At 33.8% G+C, this 20,311-nt stretch overlaps 2 protein-coding genes across 3 annotated transcripts in view; one reads left to right on the top strand and one right to left on the bottom strand.

The window, feature by feature from the left end:
* The window catches only part of LOC133197160 (ADP-ribosylation factor-like protein 3), a 13,929-nt gene extending 10,059 nt beyond the window's left edge, over window positions 1-3,870 (bottom strand). Inside the window, exon 1 of the mRNA XM_061333036.1 lies at window positions 3,779-3,870. Within this exon, the coding sequence (XP_061189020.1) occupies window positions 3,779-3,781 (3 nt within the window). The 5' untranslated portion in view covers window positions 3,782-3,870. The remainder of the gene's footprint in view (window positions 1-3,778) is intronic.
* An 11-nt stretch (window positions 3,871-3,881) lies between these two features.
* LOC133197159 (sideroflexin-2-like) lies at window positions 3,882-15,448 on the top strand. 2 transcript variants are annotated; one of them, XM_061333034.1, is made up of 12 exons: window positions 3,882-3,938; window positions 9,187-9,243; window positions 9,409-9,559; window positions 10,102-10,272; window positions 10,387-10,485; window positions 10,790-10,868; window positions 11,886-11,971; window positions 12,092-12,152; window positions 12,801-12,867; window positions 13,028-13,130; window positions 14,592-14,639; window positions 15,245-15,448. In XM_061333034.1, exons 3-12 carry the CDS (start codon window positions 9,411-9,413, stop codon window positions 15,354-15,356), a joined length of 975 nt encoding a protein of 324 aa, XP_061189018.1. In that variant the 5' UTR covers window positions 3,882-3,938; window positions 9,187-9,243; window positions 9,409-9,410; the 3' UTR covers window positions 15,357-15,448. The 2 variants fall into 2 exon arrangements, with proteins under 2 accessions (XP_061189018.1, XP_061189019.1); XM_061333035.1 differs by lacking the exon at window positions 9,187-9,243 and having other exon boundaries at window positions 3,907-3,938.
* Window positions 15,449-20,311: the final 4,863 nt, after the last annotated feature.

Here is a 20,311-nt window from a genome sequence, read left to right as displayed (position 1 = left end):
CTGTCTCCAGTCATCTACTTTTTTTTTTCACGCTACTAAAGCATCTCTCTTACTCTGTGTTAAATGGAAATACTTATGACTAAGCAGAGCAAAAAAGTTAGGGATTAAATTTCCTTTTGTTGTCAAATAAAGTTGCTCTCCGATTCATGTTGTTTCTCTTTGAAACATCTCTCTACTGTCAAAATTTTAACATGTTAAAAAATTTGAAAACCCCTTACATAAACATTTCAACCTAAAAGAAGTTTTGATACATTTTAAATACAATGTATTTATTGTGGGAAATGTTTTACACTTTCAATCACTATGTTTTGTTCACATTAACCATGAACGGTAAGTCACAAGTCAAACAAGATTTCTGGTGTTTCGAGAAATAAAGGAAAATGGTGGTTTCTGGTAAACTGTTCAAAATATGGGACGAATTTTTTTCCTGTAAATTTTGGTTACCACATTGATGTTGAGTGATCCCATAGCACACTGCTCAAAGCGTTATCGGCTGTTTGGTTGTTATCGGGCATTCGGTGGATAACAACTCTTGACAGGTTATTAAATTGTTGCAAATAAACAGTATAAAAATAGAAACAGAGACTGTTGATTGTGCTTTTTGTGAACAAGAATGAATACAGATACAAAATAAAGCCCCAATATATCCTATTATAGTATTTGTAAGTCTTGAGAAGACTTTAAAAGTCAAATTTGTTATATTTTGCAAGTTTTTGGCCGATTCGCATTGCTGCATATAGTCCCTCTCTTCAGAATCCTTATATTTACCTCACATTAATTATTATCCACAATATGACATCGTCAGAATCTTGCAAAGATGTGATTAAAGGGTAAAAATAGCCCTTTTTTAACTTACAGGATGTTATTGGAAATGCGGTTGAATTGTTCAATTTGTTATCCGAAATTTCGGTTTTAGTTATCGGAAACAAAGATTGTCACAGATTAGGAAAAATCTAAAGAAACAACAGAAATCTTCATTAAATCTAAATATTCAAAGTGGCAAGAACACAATTCTAATTTTTGGATATCATTTGTCTCTTTTAGGAATATGTAACTTTAAAAAAAGAGGTGTTTTTTGATCATGAATGTTTTGGCATATCTCATAATCACCGAAATGTGAATGATCTTGACCTGTTCGAAAATATCTTATTAGTTAATTCTCTGAATTATAAATCTCTGTTGTAACCAAAATACAAATGCCAAATTTATTTATTGAGATTCTTACGTTGCATCATGCGCAATATAAAAGCACTGCAATAATTGCTAAATTCACAGTAATTCACTCTTAGTTTTCTGTGTGTTGCCCTCCAGTTACGCACTTTTCTTCGCTTTTGTCTCTGTTTTCCTTGCTTCGTTTTTATTCCTTGACTTTGCATTTTTGATCTCCCCTTAACAGTCGTTGTTCCTTTTGTTAGAACTAAGTACATACATGTATTAGTTTGGTATAAAGCAATTAAAGAATCTAAACTCAAGGGTGGTTAAATGAATTTTCCAAAAGGGTGTTAGACAAATTATATAACCACGAATTCCAACTTTTGAGAAAATAAATTGACTTTACTAGTTTATAAAAAGCGTTACTGACGGAAAGAAACTATTTTTAATGAAATATAAATATAACTTATTCAAGTTCAAAAGTCTATTGAAACAGTATACATTTGGAGCAGAGTAATCACGGAACTCTAACAACATCAGATGTTGTTTCAGGGGCAAAGAAGGCCCTTCTTAGAAGGGACAAGCATCCATGTCGACCGATCACACCCGCGGAGTGCTCTTTGTCATTATCGGCCGAATGGAAAATCCGTAGACAATTCAATGTGTAGGTGGAGCTCATATTTGGATTTACGATAGGGGTGTCGGGGAGGTTCGGACCTCACCTGAAATTTACATTTATATTGAATATTTATAGTAAAGCAAATAAAAAAAGAAAAAAAACCTTGGCACACCCCCTTCCCCATTGAAAACGCGGATCACTGATTGTAGAAAAGGTTAAACATGTGAAGAATTGAAGTGAATCGACCAGCACCCCCACCCCCACCCCCCACCCCCAGGTATTTTTAACGTTTGGGAAATGAGTTCAACATTTTTTTTTTTAATTTTTTTTTAATTTATTTTATTTATTTTTACTGAACAATGTTTTTGTACAAGGATAGTCTCCTTAATCTAATACATACCCAATTATAACAAGAAAGAAATATTTCTTTGCGGTATATTTGCACCTCATTCGATTTCCTCTATTTCAAACCTTAAAATGATTTGATACAAACAATGCTATTGCTCTGTATTGGACAAAACAAACTTTTAGCTCATTGGGGCACTTGAAGTGATGATGTTTTTGCAAAAATGACATAATAGATCGTAAGACCTGACTAACTAAAGAAACTATAGATTTGTTGTATACATGCACATTTACGTCTGAAACCGATGGAAGCCAATAGTGGCTATCTTTAAGGGAAAACAGAAAAATGATTGAACAGATAAGTAGTTCTATTATAAAATCATAATAATAATTATTTACATGTATATCAAAAAACTAACAATGGACAGCTAGAAAATTTTCAAAATTCACTTAAAAAACATTACGTTTGTAATTTTTAAGGATTGACAGATTATAATGGACTTTTTTCCAATCTATTTCTAAAGGTGAAGGAAACTTTTTAACCTGAGTTTCCGATAACTTACACCCGTAAAAACCGAATTATCCAGCAACATCAACCTTGTTGACGATAACATGTTTTCACCTACCGAGACATTTTAGATGCCTGTTAACTAACCTTAATTTCGATTTTTGATTTCAGTCTGCTTATCTACAGGTATATGATTGTCTATAGAATATATAAACTATTTTGTTTAATACAAAAAAATGAAATTGACTTCTAAAAAAGCTAAAATGTGATGACATATTTCGAAATTTTTATAAATTTAAATATCATTTGAAAGAGTTGTAGATCTTTTGAAAGAGAGTGATTTGGTTTGTATTTTTTGCTGCTGAAAGTATAATCATATATCTGCTAAAGATCACAAACTTTGTTTGCTGGAGTACGCAATTATCATTGAATTAAGAAATTTAAAATCACCTACGTTTTGTAAACATTGCTTTTCTTGCACGGAATGCCCGATAACAACCGAATTGCCGATAATGTGTTGAGCAGTGTGTCATAGGTGGGGTAAAAAATACAAGACATTTCATGTATAGTCAGTACATATCACATGTATGATAAGGTTTACAGTCAATACATATAGAAAAACTCATAAAAAAGAGGTTAAGAATGTAACAGGCATATATTGGGTAATTCAGTCTGGTAGATGAACGGTAGAGCAACCATACAGTTTGCAGGAGGACCCAGGTTCGAGTCCCAGTCTGACCGACACTTTTCCCTGCCTGTTATAGGTGTGAACCCTGTTATATTTCCAATCTCATTTTTCCATAATATTAGCTACATTGACATACCAGACATTTATATATGCAACTTTTCCCTGCTGCTATTGTTTCTCGGCTAAGTATATATGTACAAATATACAGTTGTTTCCAAACGCTCAAAATGGTCAGATAAAATAAAATAATGACGATAAAATGCGTAGTTCAGAAGCATAGGTCTGAAGTAATTTTGAAATGACACATTTATGGAAGCCATGTTATAAAACCAATAACAGAATGTGAAAAGAATATTCAATCGAGTCCCTCCTTGTGGAAATAAATATATCATAATTATACGCAAGAAGGATGCTGAGATCAATCGGTCCTTTTCACTAGTACAGTGTTTAAAATCAAACAATTTACCATTTTCCACGCTATTCGGCTTCCCTATGTTACTACGAATGACGTCACAGCCTCGTTTCAATTGAGAATTCCTGAGACTCTTTTTATTTCCACCACAGAAGAGTTCCCAAACATTTCCATGTGATTTATCCTGTTTACCCCCCATGCTAAATCACTAATGGTAAGTGTCAAGCATATACAGTGTTAGCTTCAGTATCACCGAAATGCAAACATTATAGAATTTAAGACAAGTGACATGAACTTTGATAACTTGACCTTAATACATGATATAATAATGAGCATTGATGAGAAGCTGATTAGAGCAGATCATTTCTTTTAGATTGTTTGATGATTGTTTAAGGTGCCAAGGGGTAAGATAAGTGTAACAGGGTTATTTAAAAATATTTTTAATTCCACATTAATGATATATTTGACAAGTAAGGAGGTAACACTGGCTGCTCCAACATATTACTCTGACCTTTGAATATGTGGTCAAAATGCTATATGTTGTACATGTGGTTGCAAACTGAGTTTTATAGATGGCGCTTATGTGTGGCAGATAGGTTGTTTGCCAGTGACCAGGGGGAAGATGTTTTAAAAATATTTTTTGTTTTCTGTTGATTTCTATAGTGAAATATTAAAACACAATTTTTACCAAAATTAAAGAGTAATCTCTCTTAGTTTTCCCAAATAAGTTATGTTTATGAAAATTCACATAAATATCTATAAAAATATAAAAAAAATTATTCAAATATATGTTAACTTTTGAAAATTGACTTGGAGGTAGGCTGAGAGCTGAACAATACTGTTGTTCACAGTTCTTATTTGAAGATTGCTTTTTGATTCATTTACCGGTAGTTTCGTATAAAATGTTGGATGTAAGTTTTATTTAATTTCATAAATACTAAAAGTTATTAATTCTACGATCATTTAAGTAGGTCGAAACTGCCGAGGTACAAGGACTGCACTAGGATAATATATGCTGTATTATAGTGCTTTTGATACCTCTGTGGTGACAGATTGATAAACATTGACTCGTTCATTCTCCTATTTGTTCTCCTACATACTGTTTTAAAACCTGAATAAGGCAAACAGTTGGGGGGTGGGTGGGTGGGGGGGGGGGGTAGACAGTTAAGTGTTTAGTGATAACCAAATGCATAAGACCTGAATAAGGCAGTTGGTTGGTTATTGAGAGAGGTTGACATACCACAAAGGTGGGGGAATTACCAGAAGTTGCCAGTACCTATGGAGTGGCAGGACCAGAGAAATTTGTTTCTGGGAGATACCCATTGACCACAGTTAGTGGTTGTCCAATTGAGAAGAATCCCTTTAAATTCGTATATAATTGTATATTTTGTACTTGATCAACAAAAACCAAAGTTAACAGGTTAAAGATCCCTGAGTGTAACGCCTCGGTGATACAATAACAAGACATATCACCACACATCAGCTCGGCACATTGCACGTTACGTTTTATAACTCCCAAGTAGTGTAACCAGGTAACCTAATATATAGACTTTATATGTACTGTAATCAGGTAACCTAATACATGTGTATAATATAAACTTTATATGTTAGGTTACCTGGTAACAGTACTATGGAGCTCATTAATTAAGGCTAAAAAATAAAGAAGGTCTACTGTACAGATAGTAAACTGGAGTCATATAGCATTGCATGCAACAATAATCACTGTAGGAAAGCCGATGACCGTAATATAGTTTACGGTCATCAAAACATGTCGGCCGAGCTGACCGGTAAGAATTTTTCATTCAAGATATCAAACATTTGATAGCATATCTGTGTAAATACCGCTGAAAATTGAATGTACGCTAATGAAAACTTGCTATTGGTTATTATAGCTTACTTGAACTTAAGGAAATAAAGCTGAAGTACGACCTCAAAGTTTTTGAGAATGATGACCGTAACAAAATATTAAGATGACCGTAATCGAAGTTTATTCCGTGAAGAGGGATGACCGTAAATTTATGATGACCGTAATATCAAACAGAAAGCGTCAAAATAAAGATTTAAAGTGTACACGTGTCAAACGTTTTTTACGATCGGCAACGATTCTGTGTGCGATCATACAACTAAGAAAATATGATATACATGCGATCGTGCAATTTGAAATTCATTAAATACCCTTAACAGTTTAATGAAATATAGTAAGAGTTTACCGATTTACATGGGCTGAAAGTCTGTCGAAACAGAACAGGACACCAAACATTTTTTTAAGAAGGGGGGGGGGGGTGACAGATTTTCTAATCTTCTGCTTGGATAATTATGTCTACATTTTAAGCAAAATCAAAAATCCAGAACTCTTGCTAATAATTGTCTATTGGCACTCGATTAAAATGAATCAGATACTAACAAATAGTATTGGAAGGACCGAATTTTAGGATTATAGAAAAACAGGTTTTATTGTCTAGGGAATGGCTGTTCAATCACAAGAGTTGGCATACCTATAAATTTTACCGAAATTTTCAGTAAATAAAAAAAAATTAATACACTATACTATAAAAATAACAATTACAGGAGTTGGGATATCTATCAATTAAACTAGAATTACAAGTGTTATCATTTTACTGAAAATTGTTATTATTGTAGTATTTATATTTTTTATTTACGGGATATGGAAAATTTAGGGGAAATGATAGGTACAGTGTATGTGTCCTTTTTGACATATTTTATTGCTTTCTTACAAAAGTCGTCATGTTACAAATTTTATTTAAGAAATAAAATATGTCAGAAAGGCCATATTCCAACTCCTTCAAATAATGATAGCTAACTCTATTAAACTCAATTCAATTCAAATCTTTATTGCCTCTGAGTTGTACAACTCATCGGGATATCACAAAATGTGACGGGCGGGGGGGGGGGGGGTTAGTGAGGCTGCTTCCTTCCACTTTTTTAAACATAACTTTTTACTGTAACAGTTGAAATGTTTATTGAAAGGTTGGTTGCCCTCCCCCCTTTTTTGGCAGTATAGTTAAATAGTGATACTCTGGTACTTTGTGAATAAAATTTGATTGTGAAAGAAGAAACCAAACTCCCCCCCCCCCCTCCAACACACACACATTCAATAAAGGATTTTTCGAATTTGGACAATTTTCCTTTCTTATTTTGCTTGTCAAACTTTCTAAGGTAATTTTACATTTTAACCCCCCCCTTTTTTTTAAACGATACTGTGTGCCTGCAAATAAATTCTGTTCTATTGAAATATATTATACGAGATATTATAACTGCTATAACTTTGAGGTAAAACTTTGCGAGCCCTCCAGTTCGTTTTCCGTAGTATCTCCTTGATTAACATAGTTAAGTTTAATTTCTGATATTTATGTAGGTCAATTTTAATGGTTAAAAACGATATATCACAATGACCGACTGCCTTGTTTGAATTTAATAATATATTATACATCGAAATAATACTTCCTAAACAGAATTTACTCTGATTTGTGCTTTTTTTCACGCTATTTCCCAGTTATACGATCGCTTAATAAACGATACATGTCGTTGACGATCGCCTCGCAGTTGTCAAAGTTTCCAATTAAAAGTTGTTTTGATGCTAATGTATACAGTTTTAATTTTAAAATGTTTAGTTCATACCTCTAAGAATGACCTTCAATGTTGATAGATGATAATAATCTAAACTATCTCAAAGCATGAAAATTCGATGTTTGGAGCATTGTCGATTTGATCCGTAACATTTGCACAGAAATTATTTTACAAATTTAATCTGGGTGATATTTGCCCGAATTAAATCTTTTCTAGCATTATTTACAGTTGGTTATACTCCAGCACATACAAAACTGCTTTAACTTATTCTTTACGATATTTTCTTCAAGTGTTGCCGATCACATCAGAGTTGTTTACAGGGGTGTTGTGACACGACAGCGGTGTTTTTCTTTGAAGTTTACTCTTTTGTATTAGCAATACAGAACGGGTGTATGGTGGGTGGAGCTACTTTCCGTTCTGTATTAGCACTGTATACCGTATTCTATTAGCCAACTATTCTGTATCTAAAATACAGCACGGTCTAAAAATAAATCTGATTCAATTTATTAAAAAGCACGTACAAGTTTGTAAACGCTGAAGTTTTTCTATCATAAATTTTGGAGAAATATTTCCCTGGGAATGAAAAATGTCAAAAATTCTCAATCACTTTTAAAAACGTATTCCACACAGAATCTACACGTAATTTCGATCCAAAGGAAAATTCACAATAATGGAAAATACCACTCTCCTCGAGCAAACTCGTTCAATTAAAAATTTCATCTTAAATCCTTATCGCTGACGACAACCGCACGTCTCTTTCACTACGTTTTTAATGTCGCAATTCAATTAGAAAATAAAAATCTGTGGCATCAAAGTTCATCGAAGAGTTTTCTGTATATCCTGTTTTTGTAAATCTAGTTAAACCGGGATTTTAAGATCCCTGAAATATATTATGATCAATCTCCATGTACAACAAACCACAACAACTACTGTTAAATCCTCCACCTTATCCATTAAGACTGACTATCACTCGATTCAACTACCCCATTTAATTGTCAAAACTGATCTGACCGAATCTTACGTTTTCCGTGGAAATATATATACTGCGGATGTATACTCCCCATCGAGGCCTCATCTACAGAACTCTGACGGAAGTTTGGATGCTGCACAGTTATAAAGTGGGCGGAGCTATTTTTCTTTGACTGATCGTGTCACAAATCATTTAGAGAACTCGACAGGTTCTGTATCGTAGATACAAATTTGGGGGTGGAGACTCGTGCTACGCACTCGTCCACCCCAAAATTTGTATCTACGATACAGAACCCATCTCGTTCTCTAAATAATACTTATAGAACATGTAGAATTAATGTTAAATAAGATATAAAACATCTAACATGAATTTTGTACAAAGATTACGGTCATCTATATAACTGTTTTACGGTCATCATCTTCTCGCTGGAATGTGTTTGTTACGGTCATCATACTGCAAAATTTCGAAGGCCTTTTATCATTTCATTTTCTTTTGTTTGGGTAAACAACATCTACTGGTGTGGAGATAACATCGATGTTCGTTTAACCAATACCTTAAATTATTCAGTTTTATTGAATAATGTTTATAATCGCCGTCAAAAATTTTCAACCGATCATCTCAGCCGACATGTTTTGATGACCGTAAACTATATTACGGTCATCGGCTTTCCTACAGTGAATAATGTTCTAACACATGTACCAATTCTTATTAGCTTTGATAAATTAACTGGCTATTTTGATCATGAATTGCCATCATTTCCCCCATTAATAATTTGAATATATTTGAAAAGGATTAAATGCTGCAATTTTGCATGTGAAGGATATTAAAAAAAAATAATGTTTATTTAAAATGCATACAAAGTAAAAGTCAATGTAAACATGGTATTATTTTCTTAAATTGTCAGACATGGATCAGATGTTTTTCTCAAAGGGTTGAATTACTGAACCATGAACATACAGAGGTAGAGAGCCTCGACTTCTAGATCACGTTACTAATTCTTCAACAAAGATACCTATATAGTATACAGTGAAGTATCCTAGTAGTACTCAGTTAATGTATGTGTATAAATTCTTTGAGAATTTCTAAACTCTCCCATAATGTTTATCAGTTTGTTATTATTTTACAGAGATGGAGAGAGTGGATCTAAGTCAGCCAGTGTGGGATCTGAACACATTCAGTGGAAGACTTCAGTATTATAGATGGATCACCAATCCATTACTCAGCCTTCATTCAGAACCAGCCCTATATTCTGCCAGAGACCTCATTCAGAAATATAGGTAAATGATAGAATAGCAGCACTGAATCCATAAGAGTAAAGAAGAGATATCAATAATAAATGCTATGTATTTATTACTGTGTAAGTGGAAATTTTAGCGAAACACAAATTTAGCGATTTGTCCTTAAAAATTGGTATTTTATTTTTAGCGAGAAGTAATTTTAGCGATTTTAAAATGCTCACTAAAGAAGCTATTACAAATAAAATGCAATTAATTTTAGCGATATCAGCACCCTTGCTAATAATGCCAAAATTAAATCCTCACTAAAAATTCTGCTTATATGGTATTATAATTTTTTTTTTTTTTTGCATATAAAACAGTTCAAAGTAGTATTTTTTTTTTTTATTTTCATTGAATACCATTTTCTTCATTAATATTTTTTGTGTAATTCTTCAATGTGGGTAGGATTTTGATCATTCTTTTAGTTAAAATAGGAAACATATTCTATCAGTAAATTAATAGAAAATACAGCCAAATGTAATCTACATATTGGTACATTATTTGATTATTCATTAGTTTCACTGGTATTGTTAATTCTTCAGAGCTGGGGAAGAACCTCCTGGAACAACTGTGAGCCAGATAAGGCAGGCCCAGCAACTCTACCTCTCTGCATTCCATCCAGATACAGGGGAGATCCAGAATGTCATAGGGAGGATGTCATTCCAAGTCCCTGGGGGCATGATTCTGATAGGAGCCATGATCACATTCTACAGGTAAGCACGTACAAGGTGGTAAACAGAGTATTATGAGCATACCGTAAGTGTGGTTGATTTAACAGAATTAATCAGAATTAGCCAAACTGAATGGATCTATTCTTTTCATTTTAGGAGTAATACAGCAGTTATTTTCTGGCAGTGGGCCAACCAGTCTTTCAATGCTCTTGTGAATTATACCAATAGAAATGCAGCTTCAGACATTTCCAAAAAGTAATGTAAAACAGAATAAAAAGAATTTCCACCCTACATGCTTTACATATTATTGTATAGAAATAAGAAAATATAAAGATCATTTCCAAATTTTCTTTTTACAGATTGGATTTGCCTGTCCTATCCTATAAATAATGCTAATTTTATAATTTTACAGACATTTTGGATATGCCTATCCCACTCTTTAAAGTTAGTGAGTTGGCTATCCCACAACATATATGATATTCTATCTTTACATGTATCATATTTTAACTTTACATATATGATATTCTGACTTTACATGTATCATATTCTAACTTTACAGACAATTAGGATTTGCTTATGTCACTGCCACTTCAAGTGCTCTTGTTACTGCACTGGGCTTAAAAGCATTCCTTGCCAAGGTAAGGTCAAGATGAAAGCTACAGTTTAGGGTGGTAATTGTCAGTGTCAAATACAGTAAAATCTGTATAATCGGCCATGCAGTTGGAGACAAGTTTTGTGTCGGAACAAACAGGGTTTCAGATTGCACAGTGAAAAGAACATAGAAAACAGTAAGATTGGATAAGGGTCAGAATTCACAATGAAATGGATTACTCAGGTGTTGGATTAGACAATTTTTTACTATAGTTCAATCCAGATTTTGCAAATAGTATAATGAGTTGTGTCCCTTTGCAGACAATTTTGCAAAAAAGTATAAGGAGTCAACCTAAATTTCTCTTCTGTATGCTACCAAATATTTTGACATGTTGCAAAAATTCACTAGTCTTAAATTTTTCCTTTCATTGTATGGGTATCCCCTTCCTGTAACAATCAAAGTACAAGAATAGATGCAAACTATATATTTATGTCAAATGAAAAAAGTTACAAACCAGAAAGTTACAAAGGCCACTGTGAAAGTATGGCTTTTCCCCCCAAAGATGGTGGCCAAGGGACATAACTTTTGAAAAGTATGGATTCATATTTATCAAACTGTAATTTAAAACTCTCTTTAATTAATTGTTTCTTCTACATAATATATTCCAGAATGGAATTCATATGACTGTGAAATTTGATTTTCCTGTATCAGGATGAGAATATTGAATGTTACAGCTATAAAGAGGACATTGCTAAAATACTAATATGTTGTTGGAAAGAAATTGATCAGTTTTATACTCACTTTATTTCATCATTGCTCTACAGATAGTTTGATTTTCAAAAACACATATTTTTAAAAAAAATATATTTTTAAGATTTAGTGACAATTTGCTACCATTATATCAGTTAAAACACTCCATTAATGAAATATAGATGGATAATTTCCAGCCGTATGTAAATCATTGTCATTCTTTCTTACAACATTTGAAAAATGATATATACATTCACAGGTTTGTAGACAAATTAAGAATCATGCTATTGTTAATTGCATTACATTTTGCCAGAGAGCTGCTCCAGTGCTCCAGCGCTTTGTGCCTTTTGCTGCAGTTTGTGCTGCCAACATGGTCAACATTCCACTAATGAGACAAAGGTAACTGTGATGTGCAGGAAAAGTTCACAATTTACACCCTTTTCTTATTCTATCAAAGGTTCATCTAATCTTTAAATATTTTCTGATGACTAATTTCTATCTCCTCCTTTGAGTTTACAGTGAACTGACCAATGGAGTTGTAGTAATGGATGAAGAAAATAAACCTGTAACAAAGTCCAAGGTTAGTGTCTACCATGGCCTTTAAAACATCAATAGCTTCAGAACTGTAGCTCTCTGGTTGAGAAAACTAGGACAGACAAATCAGAGAGCTACAGATCCAAGCAATGTAAAAAAAAAAACCTTGTCTGTCCAAATTTTTCCAACTAGATGAATAAATTAAATAGAGCACATTTGATATAGAGAGTGAAGTAGTTATTTATTTATCATATAAAGGAGATAGAAATTCTAGAAGTAAGATGATATTGTACTGTATTTATACTGTGGATCTCTAAATACATGTATATGCAAAGGAATTTATAATCACCTTATTTCACTAAAATTTCAGGGTTTATTTTTGGTGAAATGCATGTATAAAATCTTGATCAACAATTAACTTGTAAATTCATGTTCTCATGATTTAATGTCTACAAGTCATTAAAGAATCTACAGTACTACAGGTATTATAGTGCAACTCAGAATGCAAAAAAAAAAAACTCCCTCTGTAAAAGGAAATCTCCTTTATTGTATAAAAATTGAGATCTCCCTCTGGGAAATTAAAAAAGGTAAGACTTCAAAAGATAGGATGCTACTACAGTTCATATCGGTTGATGTGTTATAATTGCAGTATGCAATTATACAGTTCATATTGAATGATGTGTTATAATTGCAGTATGCAGCTGTGAAAGGAATAAGTCAAGTGGTATTTTCAAGAATTGTCATTTGCTCTCCCAGTATGGGTAAGCTTTTTTCATAAAGCAGAATAGTTTACTGTTTAAATTTTGATCTCAAATTTTCCTTCTTTGAATTAATACAAACCAATGTCAACTGATTGCATTATTCAATTTACATTCTATGAGAAGAAACAATTTAATGAATACTGTCTACCGGTATTTTCAGTGTTATTACCTATCCTTATGGAGAAAATGGATAAAACATCTTTTATGCTGAGATATGGTCGCTACGTTAATGCTCCTTTACAAATCCTGTTGTCTGGGTTAAGGTCTGTTTACCCACTGGCACATGCCTTAGCCTTTCAGATTTTTAGGTCACTTGAGCCAAAGGCTTAATTGAGCTTTTCTGATTGAAGTTTGTCCATGCTCAGCCAGTCTGTCTGTCTGCCTGTTAACTTTTCACATTTTCTACTTCTTATGCAGAACAACTGGAGCAACAAGCAAACTTTGCACACATAGCATCCTTGGGTGAAGGGATTCAAGTTGTTCAAATGAAGGGCTACACTCTCTTGACTAAGGAGATAATCAAGAAAAAGTAACATCTAAATAGGGAAGATGTCTTAAAAAATCTTCCTCTCAAGACCCAATGAGGCAGAAAAGAGGAAACTTATGTGGAAACTTCTTCACATAGTTTATATTCAAATTTATTCAAAACATGTCCTTGTGGGGTTAGGTTGGGCCAAAATAGGAAATCAAAGTTTAACATGGGAATATATAGGGAAAAAATCTTTGAAAATATTCTTCTCAAGAACAGCAAGGCCATGATTAGTGATAAAACTCAGGTGCAACCATCCTCAGGTATAGTGTCAATTGAAGTTAAAATTTGTTCAAATCATGGCCTGAAGGGGTGGTGTGGGCCACAACAGAGGACCAACATTTTCCATGGGAATATATAGAAAGAAATCATCAAACAACTTCTCATAACATCAAGGCCATCATTACTCAGTGAGTCATATTATTTAACATGCATGTATCTAAAGTAAGTGTAAATTCAAAGTTCAAGTCATAGTCCCTATGGTAAGGTGAGTCCACAATTGGGTATAAAAGTTAAAATTACAATGAAATTTATAGGGAAAATTTTGTAAAGAACAGCAAGGCCATGATTAGTTATATTAATATCCAAGTATTCTCAAGTAGTGTAAATTCAAGGATAAGGTGAGACCATAAAAGAGGATCAAAGTTATACATAGAAATAAATTGAAAAATCTTTTAAAAGCTTCTTGATAAGAACAGCCTGGCCATGATTAATCATATCAATATGAAGCAATTTCAGGTAGTGTAAATTCAAGTTTGTTCAAATCAAGACCTAAACGGGGTAAGTATGGGGCCATAGTAGGGTACTTAAGTTTTACATGGAAATCTAGAAGGGGGGATTTAAAACCCTCTCAAGAACAGCATGGTTATGATTAGTCATATTAACCTCAGGTTGTGAACTATCAAAGCACTGGAAGGGGTTTGGGGGGGGGGGGGGGTAGGAATGGACCACTGTTGTAAGAACAGCAGTGCCAAGTGACTCAGGTGAGTGTTGTGGCCCATAGGCCTCTTGTTAATAAAGTGTCCAAAAAGATTTTCATAATTAAATAATTAATTTGTTCTCTTTGATTGGTAGCATTTTTTCTGATAGGATTAAATTCACATTTTTTTTTCACTTCAATACAAAAGAATATTGAGACTTTATAACTTTATAGCCAAGATAAATATTCTTATTTTCTTCCTTGTTCCATTTACAGTTTGGTTGTAATGGTTCCAGTTGGCTGTGCTCTGTTTAATCAACAATGGTAAGTCACATCATCTGAACACAAAAACTCTGTTTTGTGATTTTATTTCTCTCATGGACTGTATGAAAATATACAAAATTAATCTCTGTATTAATTTAAATTTCAAATATTTAATACTGTAGAAAGAGAAATTTTCGTGGGGATAAAATTCTGTGATTCGTAATCTAAAATGATTTCATTGAGGCTAAATTTTTGTTGTTTCAAGTATTACCCTATAAGATATATAACCATTGAAAAAAAAATTGCTAGGGATTTAATTTCATTGATAAATGTAAACAAAAAAATTATTGAAATTTAATCCCCATGGAATATTCTGCTTTTAAGGTTGTTTGCTAGTATTAGTGGTATTAGACATAACTTCCTTTAAAATATGATTCAGATTACAAAGCCTGAAAACTAAAATGGAATTTATCCAATCTATCTTGATCAAACTGGTCAAATGACCATCTATCCTCTTTTGATCCTGTCTTGTAATTTATCATAATTATTTTATTTATTTGTTAAATGCAGGGTTGCTTTTGTATGCTTGTTTACAATGACAGGCATATTATTGAATATTGCATGTAAATCTCATTTACCGTATCAAATATCTTTCTTATTTTCAGTTCTATATCCGTAGACAAGTTGAAAATTTTTGACTCGGATGCATATGAAGAAGTCAAGTCCAAATATGGAAAGAATATACCTAAGCGTTTATATTTTAATAAAGGCTTATGATTTAAAGAATCTCACAAAACTTTTAATATTATGATATACATGTACATTGTATCTATATAAATATATTTATATTTTAATGATTAAAATAAGCATCCCTCTGTTTCTGGTTTTTTTTTTTTTTTTGGTTTTGTTTTGTTTTTTTTTTTGTTTTGTTTTTGTTTTTTTTTTTTGCTTAGCACTTTCTAATACATGTACTAACTTATATAAAGAGACACAGTGAAAGAAAAAATAGGAAAATTGAACAAATGATTTTTTCATGGCCCAGCAAATGTTCAATTCTTGAAAGTATAAGTTTCATAAAATTGGAAGTTTCAGAACATAAGAAATGTATGTTTTATGATGAAAACTGAAATTATTGTTTGGCTCTTCACAGTAATGTTGCTTGCTTCTCTCACCATGATTATACCTGCATGGAAAACCTAAACAAAATATCATAGCCCCTAAATATCATGGTTAATAGGAAGCAGAATGTCCGTAGATGAGAATTTTGACAGAATCTGCGAAAAAGATACCGGTCATATATTGAACCCCATGATATTTTGAACTTGGGTTCAACCCCCTTTAAAATATTGAACCCCAGGTCCAAAATATTAGGGCCACATTACTTTGGACCCTAAGTTCAAAATATTATGGCCATAGTATTTTGAACCCTCAGGGTTCAAAATATTATGGCCATAGTATTTTGACTCCCTTAAAGACATTCACAATTAAAAGATTAGGGGTTCAAAATATCATAGCATTGAAATGTTATACCTTCTATTATTTTTGCTTTCTGATAGGTTGGGGTGGGGGATCTATTCTGAAGGGTTGATACTAAGCAGACATTCCAAATAACTACTCATTTGAATCATGGCTTCAATCTTGTGACTTGTTTGATTCATGGCTTTTATCTTGTGACTTTTGACAATGGGGGTCATCTACTCATGTTCAGAATAGTTTGACACTTGACCTTGTGTCCAGAGTAGTTTGACACTAAAGATGTTGTGACCTCAGAATCAATAGGGGTCATCTACTTTTTAGGGGGTACCATTTGATATACCAAAATGATGTCTTTCAAGCCAAGGGTTCTCAAGATATTGAGAGGACACACTTGGACTGCTAACAAAGATGTCCAGAGTAATTTGTCCCTTTACCTTCTGATCTCAATATCAATAGGGGCCATCTACTTATCAGTCTACGTATCAGTTGATGTCTGTTAAGTAAAGGGTTCTCAAGATACTCAGCAGACAACAAGAAATTGAGAGGACAATGTCTTCTTATGTCCAGTGTAGTTTGACCCTTGACCTTGTGACTTTGATATCTATATGGGTCATCTACTGCTAAGAGTGTTACTGTGTTATCGTAACTATTAACATAAATGGACTAAAATATTTCAACTTTGCAAGCTATTTCAATGTAAATCTTAACATTTTCCTATGTGAGTAACTTTGTAAAATCTGTCCACTTGTAGTCAGCCGACCAAATCGTGGACATTTAAACCATAAATGTTTTGTACATGATTCCTGCAGATCGCCTGCCAAATACACAATAAATGTTTTGTACAAGATTCCTGTAGTCATCACACGCCAAATACACCCATCTTCTTTGATGAACTGAGGTAATTTTGATACAATGCTCCCATTTTTCACCTTCTTGTGACCTCCCTGTACACTCAATGCTGGTTTTAAAACAAGCATCATTTATTAAAGTTATCAACTGCAAATTATCACAATTTCAACTGCATTTTGATTTTTTTTCATACAAAGGGAGAAATTCTGCTGTTACTGTACCTTGTCCTTTTTAGCTCACCTGAGCCGAAGGCTCAAGTGAGCTTATCTGATCACATTTTGTCCGTCGTCCGTCCATCCGTCTGTCTGTCTGTCCGTCCGTCTGTAAACTTTTCACATTTTTGACTTCTTCTCCAGAACCACTGAACCAATTTCAACCAAACTTGCCACAAAGCATCCTTGGGTAAAGGGGATTTAAGTTTGTTCAAATGAAGGGCCACCCCCTTTTTCAAGGGGAGATAATTAAGAATTAGTGAAAATTTGGTGGTATCTTTTAAAAATCTTCTTCTCAAGAACCACAGGGCTGTAAAAGTTGAAACTTATGTGACACCTTCATTACATAGTGTAGATTCAAATTTGTTCAAATCATGACCCCCTTGGGGTAGGGTGGGGCCACAGTGGGAGATCAAAGTTTTACATAGGAATATATAGGAATAAATCTTTAAAAATCTTCTCCTCAAGAACAACTAAGCCACAATCAGTCATATTGATATGGAATCATCCTCAGGTAGTGTAGATTCAAGTTTGTTCAAATCATGACCCCCAGAGGTAGGGTGGGGCCACAATGGGGGATCAAAGTTTTACATAGGAATATATAGAAAAAAAATCTTTAAAAATCTTCTCAAGAACAACAAAGCCACAATTAGTCATATTGATATGGAATCATCCTCAGGTAGTGCAGATTCAAGTTTGTATCAAATCATGACCCCTGGGGACAGGGTGGGGCCACAATGGGCGATCAAAGCTTTACATAGGAATATACAGAAAAAAAAACTTGAAAAATCTTCTTCTCAAGAACAGCAAAGCCTTGTTTAGTCATATTGATATGGAAGCATTCTCAGACAGTTTAGATTTAACTTTGTTCGAATCATGACCCCCAGGGGTAGGGTGGGGCCACAATGGGGGTTCAATGTTTTACATAGGAATATATAGAAAAAAATCTTGAAAAATCTTCTTCTCAAGAACAGCAAAGCCTTGTTTAGTCATATTGATATGGAAGCATTTTCAGATAGTGTAGATTTAACTTTGTTAGAATCATGACCCCCAGGGTTAGGGTGGGGCCACAATGGGGGATCAATGTTTTACATAGGAATATAATTAGGAAAAAACTTAAATCTTCTTCTCAAGAACAGCAAAGTCATGTTTTGTCATATTGATATGGAAGCATCCTCAGGTAGAGTAGATTCAAGTTTGTTCAAATCATGACCCCCAGGGGTAGGAAGGGGCCACAATGGGGGATCATAGTTTTACATAGGAATATATAGCGGAAAAATCTTGAAAAATCTTCTTCTCAGGAACAGCAAAGCCATGTTTTGTCATATTGATATGAAATCATCCCCAGGTAGTGCAGATTCAAGTTTGTTCAATCATGACCCCCAGGGGTAGGGTGGGGCCACAATGGGGAATCAAAGTTTTACATAGGAATACATAGAAAAAAAATTTTGAAAAATCCTCTTCTCAAGAATAACAAAGCCACAATTAGTCATATTGATATAGAATCATCCTCAGGTAGTGCAGATTCAAGTTTGTTCAAATCTTGACCCCCAGGGGCCACAATGGGGGATCAGAGAAATATATAGAAAAAAATCTTGAAAAATCTTCTTCTCAAGCACAACAAAGTCACAATTAGTCATATTGATGTGGATTTATCCTCAGGTAGTGCAGATTCAAGTTTGTATCAAAACATGACCCCTGGGGATAGGGTGGGGCCACAATGGGCGATCAAAGTTTTACATAGGAATATACAGAAAAAAAAATTTGAAAAATCTTCTTCTCAAGAACAGCAAAGCCTTGTTTAGTCATATTGATATGGAAGCATTCTCAGATAGTGTAGATTTAACTTTGTTAGAATCATGACCCCCAGGGGTAGGGTGGGGCCACAATGGGCAATCAAAGTTTTACATAGGAATATACAGAAAAAAAACTTGAAAAATCTTCTTCTCAAGAACAGCAAAGCCTTGTTTAGTCATATTGATATGGAAGCATTCTCAGATAGTATAGATTTAACTTTGTTAGAATCATGACCCCCAGGGGTAGGGTGGGGCCACAATGGGGGATCAACGTTTTACATAGGAATATATAGGAAAAAACTTGAAAAATCTTCTTCTCAAGAACAGCAAAGTCATGTTTTGTCATATTGATATGGAAGCATCCTCAGGTAGAGTAGATTCAAGTTTGTTCAAATCATGACCCCCAGGGTAGGAAGGGGCCACAATGGGGGATCATAGTTTTACATAGGAATATATAGTGGAAAAATCTTCTTCTCAGGAACAGCAAAGCCATGTTTTGTCATATTGATATGGAAGCATCTTCAGGTAGTGTAGATTCAAGTTTGTTCAAATCATAACCCCCAGGGGTAGGGTGGGGCCACAATGTGGGATCAAATTTTTACATAGGAATATATAAGAAAAAATCTTTTCAACATCAGAAAAGCCATGTTTAGTCATATTGATATGGAAGCATCCTCAGGTAGTGTAGATTCAAGTTTGTTCAAATGATGGGGGGGGGGGGGGGGTAGGGAGGGTCCACAATTGGGGATCAAATTGATCAAATTTTTAACAAGGGAATATATAGGAAAAATCTTTAAAAATCTTCTGCTCAAGAACAGCAAAGCCATTTGTGATATTGATATGGAAGCATCCTCAGGTAGTTCAAAATCCAAGCCCCCCCCCCCCTTTAAACTTTTCAATACTGAAGTGATTTATGCTTTTTCCTAGCCAATGTGCTCAGGTGAGCGATGTGGCCCATGGGCCTCTTGTTTCCTATATATTCCACTGTAACACTTTGATCCCTCTTTCAGACCCCAACCTTGTGATCATATGTAAGGAATCTTTAACATGTTTTGGCTTTTCTGGTTCATAACTTTTGAAGAAGGAAATGTTTAAAAGTCATATTACCCCTTTTTTTGGTATATTTTATCCACCTTCTTACCCTTTATAATCTTTTCTACAGACCAATAAATTCACTTGTTTTGAATTTTCTTTCTTCCGACAGCCATGTTGACTTACTGACTGACGATATCTCACGGAAGATGTCTGTAGATAGGACTATAAAGGGTTAGGAGGTGGATAAAATATACAGGTTGGTAATAGAATATGTCTAGAATTAAGGAATGAAAGGTAGTTGATTGACCTATGCTGGAAAGTGTATAAATACATCTCCAACCGTGCGCAGAAAATCTTGCAATTG

Source organism: Saccostrea echinata, unplaced genomic scaffold, assembly GCF_033153115.1.
Source record: "Saccostrea echinata isolate AGI-Se365-2 ecotype Australia unplaced genomic scaffold, CSIRO_AGI_Sech_v1 ptg000030l, whole genome shotgun sequence".
NCBI lineage: Eukaryota > Metazoa > Mollusca > Bivalvia > Ostreida > Ostreidae > Saccostrea > Saccostrea echinata.
Note: the sequence above shows the minus strand (reverse complement) of the source record. Positions and strands in the feature narration are given on the sequence as shown.

What these genes read in the sequence shown, in the direction of transcription:
- LOC133197159 (XM_061333034.1), top strand. Translation starts at nt 9,411, where the DNA reads ATGGAGAGAGTGGATCTAAGTCAGCCAGTGTGGGATCTGAACACATTC. An exon ending in TAAAAGCATTCCTTGCCAAG is followed by an intron (nt 10,869 to 11,885) that starts GTAAGGTCAAGA and finishes ACATTTTGCCAG; the next exon opens with AGAGCTGCTCCAGTGCTCCA. An exon ending in AACCTGTAACAAAGTCCAAG is followed by an intron (nt 12,153 to 12,800) that starts GTTAGTGTCTAC and finishes TTATAATTGCAG; the next exon opens with TATGCAGCTGTGAAAGGAAT.